The sequence below is a fragment of the Oryza glaberrima genome, chromosome 3 (assembly GCF_000147395.1).
Source record: "Oryza glaberrima chromosome 3, OglaRS2, whole genome shotgun sequence".
NCBI lineage: Eukaryota > Viridiplantae > Streptophyta > Magnoliopsida > Poales > Poaceae > Oryza > Oryza glaberrima.
The window spans coordinates 32272875-32289885 of record NC_068328.1 but is presented as its reverse complement, the minus strand read 5'-3'; the positions used below and the strand labels follow the sequence as shown (position 1 = coordinate 32289885).

General features: G+C 45.3%; 1 protein-coding gene across 1 annotated transcript; it reads right to left on the bottom strand.

Annotated features, from left to right (window-relative positions):
* Window positions 1–21: 21 nt before the first annotated feature.
* LOC127764999 (probable zinc metalloprotease EGY1, chloroplastic) lies at window positions 22–13015 on the bottom strand. The gene is made up of 14 exons (XM_052289784.1): window positions 12506–13015; window positions 11371–11841; window positions 11132–11275; window positions 10466–10567; window positions 9756–9967; window positions 9264–9314; window positions 9109–9178; window positions 8762–8830; window positions 8190–8240; window positions 7966–8100; window positions 6024–6316; window positions 2820–3195; window positions 2453–2726; window positions 22–492 (listed from the first exon to the last, which is right to left on the bottom strand). Exons 1-14 carry the CDS (start codon window positions 12914–12916, stop codon window positions 308–310), a joined length of 2844 nt encoding a protein of 947 aa, XP_052145744.1. The 5' UTR covers window positions 12917–13015; the 3' UTR covers window positions 22–307.
* Window positions 13016–17011: the final 3996 nt, after the last annotated feature.

Here is a 17011-nt window from a genome sequence, read left to right as displayed (position 1 = left end):
GCACGCTATTCAGTCAGATCAGCAGGCTAAAAACTGAAGTTTATAAATTGCAAATCGAAACTAGAATAGCTGACTACTGACTACACATCACTGTCTCAGATCACTAAACATAATCCCTTCCATCTGCGGAGCTACTGCCCAAACCAGCTATTGAAATTTGAACGAATGTAGGGGTAGTATAACAGACTGATGCTATTATTTTAAATGTCGCCACAAACCAATTAGCCGTCCCATTTGTACAGCAGCAATTCGCTTACACAGTTACACTTTAAAACAAGCCGCTTTTGGCATAGCAGTGGCTGGGTGTTCAGACCCTTGGCCTCACCCTGCGCCCGCTGGTATCGCCGCCATCCGAGAGCTGCCCCCACACGCTCTGGCTCTTCCCTCCGCTGCTGCATTCCTCCTCACACCCGGCGACCGTCCTCAGTATCTCCGATTGCAGCGCGGGGCAGTTGTCTTTGAGGTAATCAAACCCGTCGGTCCGGATTACAGCTGCAGATACATAAGGGCATCTGGAATGTTATAACAGTTCAACGCACTTAATTGAGATCCACCAAGAAACAAACGTGTAAAAAATGGAGGGCATGCGAAGTAAGTTTTTTCTTTGTTTCTTAGCAGTAGCGCAAAAGCCAAAAATGGAATTACTGAAAGTAGTAGGATGGTGTAATATATTGAATCTTGATGGGATTATTAAGACGGAAAATTATGAAGATTGGCTTGAGCCAACTACTTCATTGTTCATGCTAGTGGTCTAACTAGGGACATATCCGGTGAGAACCATCAAATAAGTGAAAACCCATGAAAACCATATCTAAAAGTTTTGTAAATTCATGAAATAATTACTAGAGATAGGTATAGGCATGAAATACATTCATATCAAATCTCAAGTCCAAACTCAACTTCATTTGAGAGAAACAAAAAAGACAAATTTGAGGTGAATAGTGTTTTTTCTCTCAAATGAAGTTGAGTTTGGACTTGAGATTTGGTATGAATGTATTTCATGCCTATACCTATCTCTAGTATTTTTTTCATGAATTTACAAAACTTTTAGATATAGTTTTCACGAGTTTTTACTTATTTGATGGTTTTCACTGGATATTCCCCCGTCTAACTAATAGGCCAGTTAATATGCTATTTACAAAAACACAACTATGCTAGTCATGAGTACTCCCTCCGTCCCAAAATATAAACATTTTTGGACTCTGACACGATCTCTGAGATGCTACTTTGACCCAACAATATCTATAGAAGATTTTTTAAATAAAAAGAATTGCATATTAGATAGTTTGTTTAATGATAAATCTAATAACATCAATTTTACATGATTGATCTTTTTTATATTTTTGCTATTAATAGTCAAAGTTTAAAATGTTTGACTTGTCACTATGCTAAAAATGCTTATATTTTGAGACAGAGGGAGTATATAGATACACCTTTTTCGTACTGACTATGCTAAAAGAACATCAAATCAAACGCAACATATATGGTATTCTTCCATGGGTATTTGCAGTTGAGGTGCATGTAAATGTATGTGCAAGCATTTAGGGTACGTTTGGATCTTCAGCAGAAACAGGTTTGGAACTACCAACATAAACTAGTTTTTGAGGGCCAACTAGCCTGATTGAGCCAAAAAGTCCTTGCCCAGGAAGGAGAGCCAAATCGACTCGCCTTCGACAGCAAGATCACCGCGTGCAGTGAAACAGAGGACATGTGCGTTCAAAAAAGAAAGATTGTGCAGCAATCCAACTAACTAGACAGTCAAAGCAAATTAACTAAACAATTAGCTAAAGCAAACATAGCCATGCCCATGTGGGCTAGCTCAGCTAGCTGGGATATGTCCTAGCCCAGCGAGGAACCAAACATACCCTTACTAACCCTTGCCTTGATGTACAAACCAGTTTGGCATAAAGGGGAACTTTTAGTGGGCATCTGGAATGTTATAGGGGGCTCCACCTAGAACAAATGTGTACAAAATTGTGGGTATGCAAAGCATTTTCTTAGTAGCAGTACAAAGCCAAAAATGGAATTACAGAAATTTGTAGGATGAAGTAGTCTCTTGATGGGATTATTACGATGGTCTATGCAGTATCAGTCGATATAAAAGGAGGAAATGGATGAAGATTGAAGATTGGTTTGAGCAGACTACTTTATACTAGTTCATAGTGCAGAAACTCATAGCTCAGGTGACATGTTATTTACAAACCGTAGTCTGCTAGGAATGAACATATACATAGTAGTGCTACAGTTCAGCATAAAGGGGAACTTCTGGTGGACTAAACATGCTCAAAGCCTCATACTCATGTTATTCATAGAATCAAATCTAGCCTGCTGTCATGTAGAATACTTATTCAGATTTTACTCTTTATAGAAAGGGCAAAGCTGGAAAGGGGCAAAAATTTAATAGTTCTATATAAGATGTGATGAATCTAACTTGCATGTGAAGTATTTTTACCTGAAAGATTTTCAGCAGCAAATTTTAGGCAAACAGATTTAAGCTCCATAGCATGATGTCGGTCAGCCAATGCTAGGGTAGTTGCCACAGAGTTTACAGAAATATGCTTGCACAAGTAAGATTCACACAATAACCGTAGTCTTGGCAACTCATATCTGTCAGCTGCAGCCAATAATTTCCCAGCTAAAGTATCAAAGATAGAGCAGTCCGAGCTTGATGCAGACAACTCATCATCACCAACAAGATTGTCCCTGTACATAAAATGAAGCACAGCCTGCAACAGAGAATGTTTGCATAAGATAAATTATCCAAGTTTGTGAACTGTGAAATAAAAAAGGTTATGATCAGTAAAGAAATAGAAATACACCTTGAACACTTTTGGCTCCATGTCATCAATGACAATCTCTTTGATTTCATTGCTAGTATCAACTTCATTCTTCTCTTCATCTGATTCATGCTCAAAAAGTTCAGATCTGAAAAAGGAAGATCGGGCAGCCAAGACCAACTGATGGGCATGAAACTTTTCTCCTGCCACATTACATATAACATCCACACCCTCCTGATTGTCCAACAGTGTCCCAAAATGGTAGCCTATGTCAGATTCTGGAACATGTATCGAATGTGGCTTTGAGTAATCCATAGTAGATACCACAACACCCACAGTACAATTTATCTTTAAGCAATCGTCTTTAAGAAAATCCGATGTCTCAAGAGCAGTCCGCCGAAAGAACCTTTTATAACCCCTGAAATAGAGATCAAGATGAAAAATAAAGCTAAATTGAGTACAGTTTTGCTCAAATCTGAGAAGAAGGATTGTCATTACTAACTGCTAATCTTCACTCCGAAGTAAAATTGGCCAATAGCCGAATGCATTTGATGATACAATTTAACTTTTTTTATGGACATGACAAAAAACAACACTGTTAACATCGATGCATCTAACCCATCATATGACCAGCTCTTGTTAACAAAATCAGCATACTTCAATCAATTCATAAGGGATGTTACTGTTCTCCCAATCTTTTGGATAGTTGAGGTCATATCTACCCATACTACTTACGTATTCTAAGAAGAGCCTAGCTTATTATTAATGGTGTAGTTCGGAGATACTACTAAAGTTGAACTATTATGGAAATTGTAGTAAATGTGGAAGCACAAGGTAATGTGTTAGTGTGTTCTTCTACAAAGATGCATATGGAAACTGAACAGGATATTAGATGCAAATATAGCAACCGTTTAAATGATATCGTAAAAAAATCATATTGAGAACATCAGAACAAATAGAATCCCATAATAATGAGTTTGCCAAGGATAGATAATACACCACAAATTTATAGATTGATTCCTGCATTACCAAATTCATTGCTGAACCAAAACAAACACCCAAATTGAAAATCGTCAAATCAGGTAACACGTAAATGACCATACACAGGGGAGTTCTGGTCTATTTACTGACAAATAACCCTGCCAACATCGCCAACTACATCCAAATTAAAACCAAACCGGTAAGGGATGAGAATACGAGACACCCTGAGTTACTGTTTCAGAAGGAGTGAGGAGGGAAGCTACAGGGAGGAGCGACAACTGATTTACCACATGGAAAATACCAGCACACCTAAATCGAGCAACGTCAAACCAGGCAACCGTCGAACAAGTGGTATTTTCGATCTAAATGCTGAAAAGCACCATACAACTGCCATTTCCGTTCAATAAAAATCCAATCGAGTGTTAATAAGAGCAGGAAACATCCTGGCGCTGATTGCTCTACAAGGAAGAGGGAGAGGGAGGGAGAAGATTGGATTACCACATGGAGCCGCGATTCTTGAGGGTGTAGGGGCTAGACTCGAGGGAGCGGTCGAACTGGGAGTGCCCCTTGTGCTTGGCCTTGCCGCTCTGGTCGAGGAGCTTGAGCTCGAAGAGGACGCGGACGTCGATGCCGTCGGAGATGAGCGCAATGAAGACGGAGATGTAGGCGGAGTTGTCCTCAGGGTTCTTCCCGTCAGGATAGAAGTAGATCGCCCACTGGCACCCTCCCACCGTGAACGTCTCGCTCGCGATGTACTTCCCAATCCCCATCCCCTTCGCCAACGAGTAGCCCTGGATCACGAACATGTGCGACCCGTTCACCGTCTGCATCACCGACCGTGAGCTCGTCGGTGACGGTACGATGTCCCGCCCCACCCCCGCCTCCGTCGCGGAGCCCACGTGCACCGGGGATGCGTCGCCGCCAATGCCCCCGCCCCCGGCGCCCTCGTCCTCCATGGCGACGAAGAGAGAGACGCGATCTAGGGTTTGGAGCGGAGAGGAGGTGGCGCGGTGGCTTTGCGAAATGGGGATTTTGCTTGGAGGCGAGGAGAGCTAAGTTGACTTATAGCAACACACAAGGAAGGGGAGGGGATAAGCGAGGAGCGGGTGGAATGGAATTGCTGCCTGATTTGAGGTGAAACGGGCCACATTAATTGATCCCAACCAAATTACGTCGAGTTGCTAATTTTAACTCTACCGGTTTAAGTTAGGCCCTATTTGCTCTTTGCCTTTTTGTTTTGGGTTTGAGATGAAATTAAGCCAAATCCTGGAAATTTAGGAATAAGCACTGCTACACATGCTTTAATTTTTTTATGAAAATCTTACCAACAAAGTTCTTAACCGTTTGATTTAATAATTAGTAGATGGCAGCTATAAGAAATCAAAATTTATTCACAGCGTGCCCCATTGGTGTTTGTAAAAGTTTGGTAAGAACAATTTTGTATCCATAGCCTTTCCCTTTATAAAATTAAACTGCAGCGTGTAAATGCACGTGAACTATGCCAAATCACAATCAATCTCAATAATCAAACTTGCCATTAGGATTTGTACTACGAGTTATGCTACATTTTTTGGATGGGTATTTCTTTTACTGGGAGAGCAGGAGGAAGTATACTGATTTGGCTTGGTATGCTTAAATCAAACAAATACCCTGTAAGAATGTTCTCGTCTTTGTGCGTAAAAAACACAAGGCAGCAAGACCCAGCAACAACAAATTGTACATGCTTTATTGCCATCAACAACTAGCAGTCACTATTGTGCCAAAAAGGAACAAGTAAATTCATTGCCGAACCAAACAAACACCCAAATCGAAAATCGTCAAATCAGGTAAGACGTAAATGGCCATACACAGCAAAGTTCTGGTCTATTTACTGAAAAATAACTCTGCCAACATCACCAACTGCATTCAAATTGATACCAAACCGGTAAGGGGTGAGAATAAGAGACACCCTGAGTTATTGTTTCAGAAGGCATGAGGAGAGAAGCTACTGCAGGGAGGAGCACGATAACTGATTTACCATATGGAAAATACCGATACACCTAAATCGAGCAACGTCAAACCAGGTAACTATCGAACATGTGGTATTTTCGATCTAATTGCTGAAGATTACCGTACAACCGCCATTTCCGTTCAAATCAAAATCGAATCGGGCGTTAATTAAGAGCAGGAGACATCCTGGCGCTGATCGCTTCAGAAGGCGACGTGGCGGGAAACACTACTACAGGGAGAGTGAGGAGGGAGAGGAGAGGGAGAGGAATGGATTACCACATGGAGCCGCGATACTTGAGGGTGTAGGGGCCGGACTCGAGGGAGCGGTCGAAGTGGGAGTGCACCTTGTGCTTGGCCTTGCCGCTCTGGTCGAGGAGGGTGAGCTCGAAGAGGGCGCGGACGTCGGTGCCCTCGGAGGCGAGCGCGATGAAGACGGAGACGTAGGCGGAGTTGTCCTCGGGGTTCTTCCCGTCGGGGTAGAAGTAGATCGCCCACTGGTACCCTCCCACCGTGAACGTCTCGCTCGCGATGTGCTTCCCCACCCCCATCCCCTTCGCCAGCGAGTACCCCTGGATCACGAACCTGTGCGACCCGTTCACCGTCTGCGTCACCGACCGCGAGCTCGTCGGCGACGCCGCGATGTCCCTCCCCGCCCCCGCCATCGCCGCGGCGGAGCCCGCGTGCGGCGGGGACGCCTCGCCGCCTCCGCCCCCCGCGTCGTCATCCTCCATGGCGGCGAAGAGAGAGATAGCCTTTGCTAGGGTTTGGAGAGGAGAAGGAAATGGGGATTTTGCTTGGAGGCGAGGCGAGCTAAAGCCTGAGCTGTTATAGCAATAGCAGCGCACGGGGAAGGAGAGGCGAGGAGGAGCGGGTGGAATGGAATGGAAAGGAAAAATGTGGAATGGAATTGCCGCCTGATTTGAGATGAAACGGGCCGCGTTTAACTGTTCCCAACCAAACTACGCCGAGTTGCTAATTTTTACTCTACCGGTTTGTTAGGCCCTGTTTGCTCTTTGTTTTTTTGTTTCGGTTTTGGGTTTGAGATAAATTTAAGCCAAATCCTGGAATTTTAAGAATAAGCATTGCTACCTACTTCAAACGAAACTCTTACCAACAAAGTTTTTAAACGTTTGGTTTAATAATTATATGATAGTTATAAGAAATCTAGATTTACTCACAGCATATCATATTGGGGTGCTCGTAAAAGTTTGGTAAGAATAATTTTGAATACATAACCTTTTGCTTTAATAAATTAAACTGTAGCGTGTAAATGGACATGAAATTTAGAGAACCTTTACAGTACAATATATTACTATATTGTCAGCATAAATGGTTTAACGTGTAGGTTGATTTGGTCTTCCACTTTAGTTCAATACTTCGGATAAACTGGAATACATATATGAGAGACCGATACTCAGTACATAATTTGAAAGGGTAAATTTATTCCCTTTTTTTTGTTATTCTAGTCAAATTGTGTTGCCTCCACGTGTGTCTTTATCAAATGGTGATCAGGATGCTTCTCCCCAAATACACGACAGTCGACGGAAATCAGGACTAGTTATTTACAATTAGATTAAATTTGAACCACAAAATACTATAATATCTTTTTCAGTTTTCTATCAAATTCCTTACATATCCTTCTTTATACTGCCTATATATTGTACCCTAAAAGTTCTCAAAATTTGTGCCAAATCAAACATGCCATTAGGTTTTGTGTTACTGAGTTGTGCTACACTTTTTGGATGGGTATTTCTTTTACTGGGAAAGCAGGAGGAAGTATACAGATTGGCTTGGTATGCTTAAATCAAACAAATACCTTGTAAGAATGTTCTCGTGTTCGTGCGTAAAAAGAACCACAAGGCTGCAAAAACCAGCAACAAGAAATTGTACATGCTTTGTCGCCATCAACTAGCAGTCAATATCGTGCCAAAAAATAACAATTAACATTCAATATTACTGTAGTTGCGTCTAAAAGAATTACTGTACATCAACCTTCAAAATTACTGTATTTTGAACAAACGGCAATATTTCGGATGCACAACTGCTCTGGCCATAGGAAGGAAATGGCTCATCTCAGTAGGTCAACATTTCACTTAGAAGCGTTCGCACGCCTTTACAACAATTTCACTATGGATACTACAAGCGCATACAAAATTGACTTGCATCATGGCCTAACTCTACCGGTAAGTTCATCTCAGAAAGAAGTCACAAGTCCTACACCTAGGTCCTCTGCAAGTTCATCCCAGAGTGGAATGAGAGTCAATACAACAAGAAACACTGAAACTATCAATGCTGCTCTCCTCCACGTTCCGACATCGCTCACATCATTCAAGCAGGGCTTTTCAGGTGTTCTCTGAGCAAAAATAACCAAAAGACATAAATAAGTCTGAGCGTAAAACATTGATTCTCACAATGTATCTCCGAATCATCAGCATGCTTTACCTGACATATTAGCACGTATAAGCCCCAAGGAAGAGATAGTGGCCCCCCAAGCTGGAAAAAACAAGAGGCATTAGAACTGAATACAATACATAGTAGCAGTACATAATGTTCAAGGTGAGGGCAAAAATTAAAATATCAAGAAAATTGAACGCATGCAGCTTAGGTCAGATCTCAAAAAGTCAAAAGTGAAAACAACCTAGTACCAAGTCCGATTGGTTCTTCAAATGTTTGATCATCTTGCTTTTCGTTATAGGTGCAACAGGAAAAAGTATCATCTTGCACCATGGATTGAATTCATATGAACTAAAAGGTTTAAACAAGACACGCATAACTAAAAATGAATCCAGACATTCGTAGTCTACTTGGCATTGTAAATTTCTCTTCGACATGTCAAGTCTTCACAGAACTGTACAAATCATAACTGATACACATAGAACATTTGGTGTTTAGTTGCAATAAACCACAAATACTTGTATGAGCTTTACATATGGATGAAATGTTTTGTCATAGAGGTCTGTACTGTGACAGAAACTCTACAGCCAAATATCAAACTGCAAGATAGACTGGCTTACCACCCCGAGTCCAAGCAATGAGTATGTTGTCAAGCCAAATCCAAACAACGCATCCTTGCCGAAAGCACCCTGTTGCAAATATCACTGAACTTTAGGCATGCTTGTTTCTTACAGAAGCTAGAATCTTTGCAGATAAACTATCATGTCCTTTCCAAGCCATAGGTTAAGCACCAGAAGTTCTACAGAGATTAATGATTATCTATTGCTAAGTTAATTTAGGTTGAAACCTGGAGGCCTGATAAAAAAATGCACTGGAACCTCAAGCTAGTCAATAACTTATTGACAGTATTTTAGAAAGGAATTAAGGAACAGTGATGATATTAATAAAAACAACTACAGTAATTTACCTGTAAAGCTCTTCCACCATCAAGACATCCAACAGGAAGCATATTAAAGGCAGTAGTCGTTAAACCACACCTACAGAATTTGCAGGAAACAAGATAAGATTATAATTGCTATTTGCTTGGTTACAACGTCAAGGACTTAGTGCAGGGTACTTTACCAGCCTGCAATCACAAGAGGGTGGATAGCAACTGTAGCAGCATGCATAGCTCTGTAGATCAATTTATGTCCATTAGAAGGATAAGAGTTGCGGACTAAAACTTTTGAGACATATAACTGAATAAATAAAGTAGAATACTTCAACTAATATCACGATGATGTTCATAAATGGCGATGTTCATAAAATATCCTATCATGTGTATCTGTCTATAGAATTTGGAGGTCTGGGAAAGTATATTTCACATGAGCTGATCCAGTGAAAAAATTCTCTCAAAATTAGCAGCGAAGTTTTGACTTAATCTGGTTTGTATTTGTAAGATCAAAACAGATTGTGGAGAATATGAAAATAACAAAAAAAAAGAGTCCTGAAATGGTATCTATAGGTCTTATATGGCACAAGAGACTGAACGAAAAGGTGCAGGTATCACAATGGAACTAAGGCATGACGAAATTAAAATATAGTTAAATGATAAAAATATCAAGTATCAGAGACCTGTAGCCAAGTGTTGCTCTGCTAACAAGTCCGAGCAACAAGGAACCCTGGAATAGCTTGCTAGGTACTTCAACTAAATCACTTGCCCCAGCAGGATTTGAGGAGAGCAACAAGCCTACAGAGAACATTGAGAAAGAAAGTGCAGCTCCAGCAAGAGGACCAGCCATTGATATGTCAAACATTGTCTTCTTATCCGGCAGAATGGATTTGAACTACAGGATGGATGACAACAATAAGAGGAGCTCATATCTAGTAGTTAAAAAGAACCACACGCCGCTCATACTAGACTTCTACAATTTAGTGCATAAAAACAGAAATACGAACAGAAATGCAACAGAGGACCCAAAAAAATCAATTGTTGCAGTGACATTTAGACTCTAGTGCCTTCTTTAGCATCACTCTGTCGTACTAGAACTAGAAGTGGCCGAAAAAACAGTATCACTGCTATGGCATGACTTTAGTGAGCTTGATATTATCTAGTGAAATAGAAATATAAGCAGGGATGTTTTTGAAAAGGAGGCATATGCTTTCCTTGGTATCATGTTTATAGGTGGTAAATCAAAGTACATGCGAAGTCCAATATATTATCATTTATCAAGCTGTGTAGCTTGCTCATGATCAACAATCAATATGCAATAATGCAATTACAGCACAATGTCATCCCAGATTTTCATCAGCAGTCAAAACTAATTCTTTTACTTATTACTAACCTGAGTAATTGCGCCAAAAGTTCCTAGAGTGAAGTTCGGAATGAAGAAAGGAATGCTTAGTTTAACCTTCTTTGGAAATGCTGCCAAAAAGTGACCAACTTCCTGCATACAGAATGCAACATGGTAGGTTTTGTCAACTAAAAAAAAAAAGAACAATTCACAAACAGCAATTCAAACAGATATAAACTAACATGGAAACAATGGACCCTCTGGTACCACCATCTACCTATGTTCGGACCAACATTCAATTGTTACCATCATGCTTGTTGATTGGAAAGTTTTGTTCAAACTAATCAAGGTATATGATTAAATTGCACAGTAATTATCCAGTTTTGATTATTATACAAAGCTCTATGCAACAATGTTTCCATATTTGAATACAGTGCAACTCTAGTTGAATAGCACATCCGAACCAATCCAACTCAGGAAGAAAGATGTGTTTAACCCCTAGCCCCATGCTAAACAAATATTAGAAATCAGTGTAATTCTGACCAGTTTATTAATCAAATTGGAACATGGCAGGAGAAGCTATCATGCCAGTTTCACAATATATCTGAAACATTAAACTAGTCTAAAAGGTGTGTTGTTGTTCAAATGGCTTCTTTAGGAGTTAAAAGACTAGAAGATAGATACATAGTTGCTCAACAGACTGAGGGAGTGAATTACATGAAATAGTTGGATAGCCAAGACACCATAAGCCACCGGCAAAGCTGATTCCACAAATGGAAGTAAGAGTTGCATATCAGGTGGGGGTCCAGTAGCATTTGGATCAGTGAAATATGTAACAATCTCTGGTGGAAGACTGCTAATCTGCACGACACATACCATTTATTAGAGACTTGGCATATAATGATATGTTGGTATTAAGATGTGGCAAGCATATAACAAACAAAGAGTAGGTATACCTTTGATGCAATTCCTAGCTCAACACAAGAGAACACAGTTAGAAGGAAAAGTAACAGTGAAATGACATATTGCCACAATGTAGTAGGTCCAGGTTCTGAAACTTCTCTTCTGAGCAAACCAAAACTAACACGTGGTCCTCCACGTGGGTCTTCCCCTTCTGAATTGGGCTCCTCCACCATAAAAAGATTGTATTTGTCACCTGTGAGTTCACGTAACTGCTGTTGAAGTTTTGCAAATATTTCTTCTCTCTTCCCTCGGAGGTTCCCAATAAAAAGGACCCCTTCCCCTAGATCACCAAAAGGTTCTTCTCTTGTCAACCAGAATGTTGTGTAGCCGAAAAGTTTTTCCTTAATAGCCTTGACATCAGCTGAATCAACTTTTTCGGGCCCTAGGAGTTCCAATAACTTTACTGTGTCGATGTTATCAACACTGAAGCTCAAAAATGGTGGCTCATTGGATATACCGGGTGTCTGAAAAAATGGAGATGTGATAAATATATTTGAGAGAACAAATGGCCATGCTCATGATATACAGATATATTTCACAGGTTAAAAAGAACATGGATGTGTGTCTTCTTAAGAAAAAGGTAAAGACAAATAAGTGACGCATTATTGTTAAGTTAATTGAAAAGTACGAGATTGATGACAAAACATAAACCACTTGTTATGGTCAAGTTATTGTAAAACATAGCAGAGACAACTAGTGCTAGAATACCCAATGATTAATGAAGGGGGGCAATCTGCATTAGAGCAGCTCTGTAGTTTGATAACCAAGAAATCAATATAGAGGTTTCATCCCCGCGTTTCTCACTAGTAACTAGTGAATGTCTTTCCTGACATATTGATAGTAAAATTGCTACTTTTAGTGGAAATGGATAATGTGCCATACTGCCATCAATCTAAAACTCTACTTGTACGGAGTTCTGCCACCCACTCGATCAAGTTTGGTGTTCGGAATAGAAGTAAACGAGCCAATAAAGTTACCATTCCTACTATATTCAACAAAAATTCAGTATTATGATGCTCCCTGCACCCGACCGAAAGTCTAACTACATCTCCAACTGCAAATACAATACTCCATCAAAATGCTCAAAAGCTAATCAACGAGTAATCAGCAAACCACAGCACGCCTTACCCCTGACGACGACGAGGAGGACGAAGAGAAGCTACCGGAGCGGGTCCGCTCGGATCTCATCTCCTCCACCGCGCCACCTACCTTCGCCTCCGCCGCCGCCGCCGCCTCCTCCTCGCCCCGCTTCTCCCCGTCCTCCCCGCCCGTTCCTCCGCCGCCACCCCCGCCCCCACCCCCTCCCCCGTCGATGGAGAAGCACCGCAGCCGGTCCTCGCACCGCCTCAGGGCCCTCAGCCCAGACTTGGGTCTCCACTCCAAGCCGCATGCCGCGCCCCTCGAGCAGCACGCGGCGGACGCGGGAGAGGGCGAGGGCGTCGCCGCCGCGGGGGACCTGGCGGGCCTGGGGAGGCGGAGCCGGGAGGCCGTGAGGTGGACCATGGGGGAGCTCGCGAGCGCCGCGGCGGCGGCGGCCATGGGCGGCGGGGCAGAGTGGAGTAGAGGTCGCTGTGGTGATGACGTGGGTGGTCGGAGGCGGGAGGGGGAAACCAGCTGCGGAAAGGATAGGGGTGGGGAGGGGGCGGGGGCCACGGTTTCGGTTTCCGCCGGGGGTTGGGTTTTGCACCGGAAATATCTGGAAAAAAATCTACTCCGGTTGGATTCTCGTCTGGGTCGGCCGGCCTGGCCTGGCCTGGCCTGGCCCAACTCAACGTTGCATTTGGGTGCGTCATCTTCTCACACTTGGCATTTCAGCCCTGATTGTCACATATACAGATCTCATGTTTACGGAAGATTTAAAGTTTATATAAGTTAAATTTTATAGGAAAAAGTACGAATTACACCCCCGAACCATTGTTGTCGACCGAATTACCCCTTGAATCCGAAAACCAAACATTGTTCATCCTGAACTTTTAATACCAGACGAATTACCCCCATCGACACAATCCAGAGTAGTTTTGTCCTACGTGGCGTACCCATGGCAATCCAGTCAGCATTTTATTTTTTTAAAATGGTGGGACCCACATGTCATACCCCTCTTTCACTCTTCTCTCTCTTCACGCACACTTTCTCTCTCACGGGCACCGCGCAAGGCATGAGGTGGGCGGCGGCGCAAGATGGCACGGGCGGGGACGAGCGGCGGGCAGTTGGCACGCACAGCGACGGTCGTGGCCGGAGCTGCGTCAGCAGCAAGGTCACCGAGCTGCACAACGACTTGGCCACCATGAACACCCTCCTCCACATGCAGTCCGAGGGCGACGACGGCGTCGTGGACCACTTCGTCATGGAGTGGAGGAAGCAGCTCCGTGAGCTCGCCTACTACTCGGAGGACTGCATCGACCTCTGCCTCCTCCATATCAGGTGTCGCCTCGGCAACAGCGCGCACGCCAGGCTGAGGCACCTGCTCGCCGGCGAGATCACCGCCCTTCACGCCCGCGCCGCCGCCTATCACATAGTCCTCTTCCTCTCTCTCTCTTCACTCTCTCTCTCTCTCTCGGGGCGGCGCGTAGGGTAAGAGGTGAGTAGCGGCGCAAGATGGCGCGGGCGGGGATGGGTACCAGGCCGAGATCGACAAGCTTCCGCCGTTGCAGTTCCCGCCGCACGACCACGACCTCGTCGCCGCCTATCACATAGTCCTCTTCCTCTCTCTCTCTTCACTCTCTCTCTCGGGGCGGCGCGTAGGGTAAGAGGTGAGTAGCGGCACAAGATGGCGCGAGCGGGGACGGGTACCAGGCCGAGATCAACAAGCTTCCGCCGTTGCAGTTCCCGCCGCACGACCACGACCTCGTCGCCGCCGCCGCCTCGTCCATGGCACCACCGTTCGCGAACGGAGGCGAGCACCACGGCGTCGCGGCCACGTCGTTGATGCGGGCGGGGACGGGCGGCGGTGCTCGCTGATGGCGATGGCGCGGGCACGGAGGGCGGTGATCTCGCCGGTGAGGCGGCAACGAGGGAAGAGCGTGGCGAGCAGGTGCCTTAGCCTGGCGAGCGCCGTTGCCGAGGCGGCACCTGATCCAGACTGCATGTGGATAAGGGCCGAGGGCGCTCATGGTGGCCAAGTCGTGCACAGCTCAGTGACCTCGCTAGCGATGCAGCTCTGGCCACGACCGCCGTCGTGCGTGCTGCCGTCTGCGCCGACTGCCCGCCGCCCGTCCTCGCCCGTGCCATCTCGTGCGCCGCCCACCTCCTGCCCTGTGCGCGGCCCGTGAGAGAGAGTGTGTGTGTGAAGAGAGAGAAGAGTGAAAGAGGGGATATGACATGTGGGTCTCACAATTTTTTTTAAAAAAAATAAAATGTTGACTAGATTGCCACGTGTACGCCACGTAGGACAAACCGCTCTGGATTGAGTCGAGAGTGGTAATTCGTCCGGTATTGAAAGTTCAGGGTGAACGATGTCTGGTTTTCAGGTTCAAGGGGTAATTCGGTCGACCGCGATAGTTCGGGGGTGTAATTCATAATTTTTCTAATTTTATGCTACTAGTTGTTTAAAAATTAATTTTTTAAAAAATTAAAATATGAACAAAATATTTAGTCAAATATTGAGAACGTGATCTTAATTCCAGAATCATGGATTTATGAAACTAGAAATATCATATCGGACTCGGGAGTCGGAGTTCCTATCCACGTAGGATTGATGAGATTGATGATACCCATCGAAGGCGGTGCGACACAAGCGGAGTCGCGTCGCCGCGTCGCGTTCCAAATCCGATGGCGAAGCGAGCACAGTCCTCCTCCTCCTCCGGATCCCAGCTCATCCCGTACCGGCGGCGGACCAAGCGGCCGACGAGGGAGAGGGACTGGTACAATCTCACGGACGGCCCGGCGGGGCTGATCGCCGAGCGCGTCCTCGCCGGCGACGTGGCGGATTACGTGCGTTTCCGCGCCGTTTGCACCGCTTGGCGGCAGTGCTCCGCCGACCCTCGCGAACACAACTCCTTGGACAGCCGCTTCCATTCAAGGCGATGGTTCATGCTCCGGGAGTGGCCAGAGCGCGCCGCCCCTCACCGCCGGCGGTTCATCAACGCCGCCACGGGGCAGTGCGTCGCCGTGGACCTCCCGGAGATCGAGGGCCACCGCTCGTTCGGCCCCACCGCCGAGGGCCTCCTCGTCCTCGTCGACGACCGCACCCTGTTCGTCCGCGTGCTCAACCCCTTCACGCGTCGGCTCACGGAGCACCCGTCGCTGGCCACGCTGCTACCACGGGACAGGTACCTCGTCGGCGGCGATCTATCGGTGTGCGGCGCCGGCCTCGCCGGTGGCGATGGCTGCTTGATCGCGCTCTACTTCTCCAACACCAGGAAGCTCGCCGTCGCCAAGCCCGGCGATGAGAGGTGGGCGCTGGTCGATCATCGTGTCCCTCGTCTCGCGTCATCGCTGTCATTCGCAGGCCGCTTCTACTGCGTCTCCGACGACGCCGACGCTGTCATGACGGTGAAAACCTCAGAAAACCAACCACCACGGCTGGTGGCGGCTGCCGAACTGGCAATCCAGTACTCCCCCATGATGGACACCCTCCATCTGGTCGACAATATATGGCGGAGAGCTGATGCTGGTGCACCGAAAGCACCGTTGTATATCCGCGAGCTATATCATCGGCGGCGATGACAACGAGAGCTACTACGAGATGTGGAAATGGAAGTATGAAGTGTACATTGTTGATCTGGATGCGAGGAAGACGACGCTTGTCCATGGCCTCAACGGGCGAGCCTTGTTCGTTGGCTTGTCCCGTGCATTGTCAGTGTGCCCTAAGGTGTTCCCTTCTATCAGCGCCGACACCATCTACCCGGGCTTTGAATTGGATGATAAAGAGGAAACTGAAGCCTACCATCTCACAGATGCAACCACTGAACCCTCCACCTTCACTAGAACGGATACCCTCATCTCAATCGGGCGGTAAGCACCATCTCAATCAGGCACAGCGTCCGTCACAGGCTAGAAGTCACTGATGTGAAGAGTTATCTCAATCGGGCAAACGGCCGTCACGAATGAATATATCTCAATCAGGCCCTAAGTAAAGCCCGTCACCGATAGCTTTGACCCAGACGACCAGTCAAACTATAGCCCGTCACAGATGACCTATCTCTATCGGGCCACAACTAGCGCCCGTCACAGATGACTACTAACCTTTATCGGGTCTAAACTAGAGCCCGTCACAGATGATACTCATCTCAATCGGGCCTAAACTATAGCCCGTCATAGATGACTGATGACCTCAATCGGGCCTAAACTAAAGCCCGTCACAGATGACTGCTGACCTCAATCGGGCCTAAACTAGAGCCCGTCACAGATGACTAGTGACCTCAATCGGGCCTAAGCTAGAGCCCGTCACAGATGACCTCATCTCAATCGGGCATTTAGTTATGGCCCGTCACAGATGACTATAATCCACAAAAAAAAATAAATTTTGTTTTTTGGCTAGCCTCAGGCCTTTGCTAGCCATGCCCGCTGCAAAAATGACAGAAACAAACACAAATATCCAATATCCCCAGCTCCCCAGCATCACCCATTCATACATATGCATTCACATACACAGACATCAACATATTTCACATAACCACACATTCACAGCCATCT

Coding starts and splice junctions, on each gene's coding strand:
- LOC127764999 (XM_052289784.1), bottom strand. CDS start 12,916: ATGGCCGCCGCCGCCGCGGCGCTCGCGAGCTCCCCCATGGTCCACCTC. Junction 11,276..11,370: donor AGCTAGGAATTGCATCAAAG/GTATACCTACTC, acceptor TGTGTCGTGCAG/ATTAGCAGTCTTCCACCAGA. Junction 8,241..8,761: donor CATTGCTTGGACTCGGGGTG/GTAAGCCAGTCT, acceptor TGTTTTTTCCAG/CTTGGGGGGCCACTATCTCT.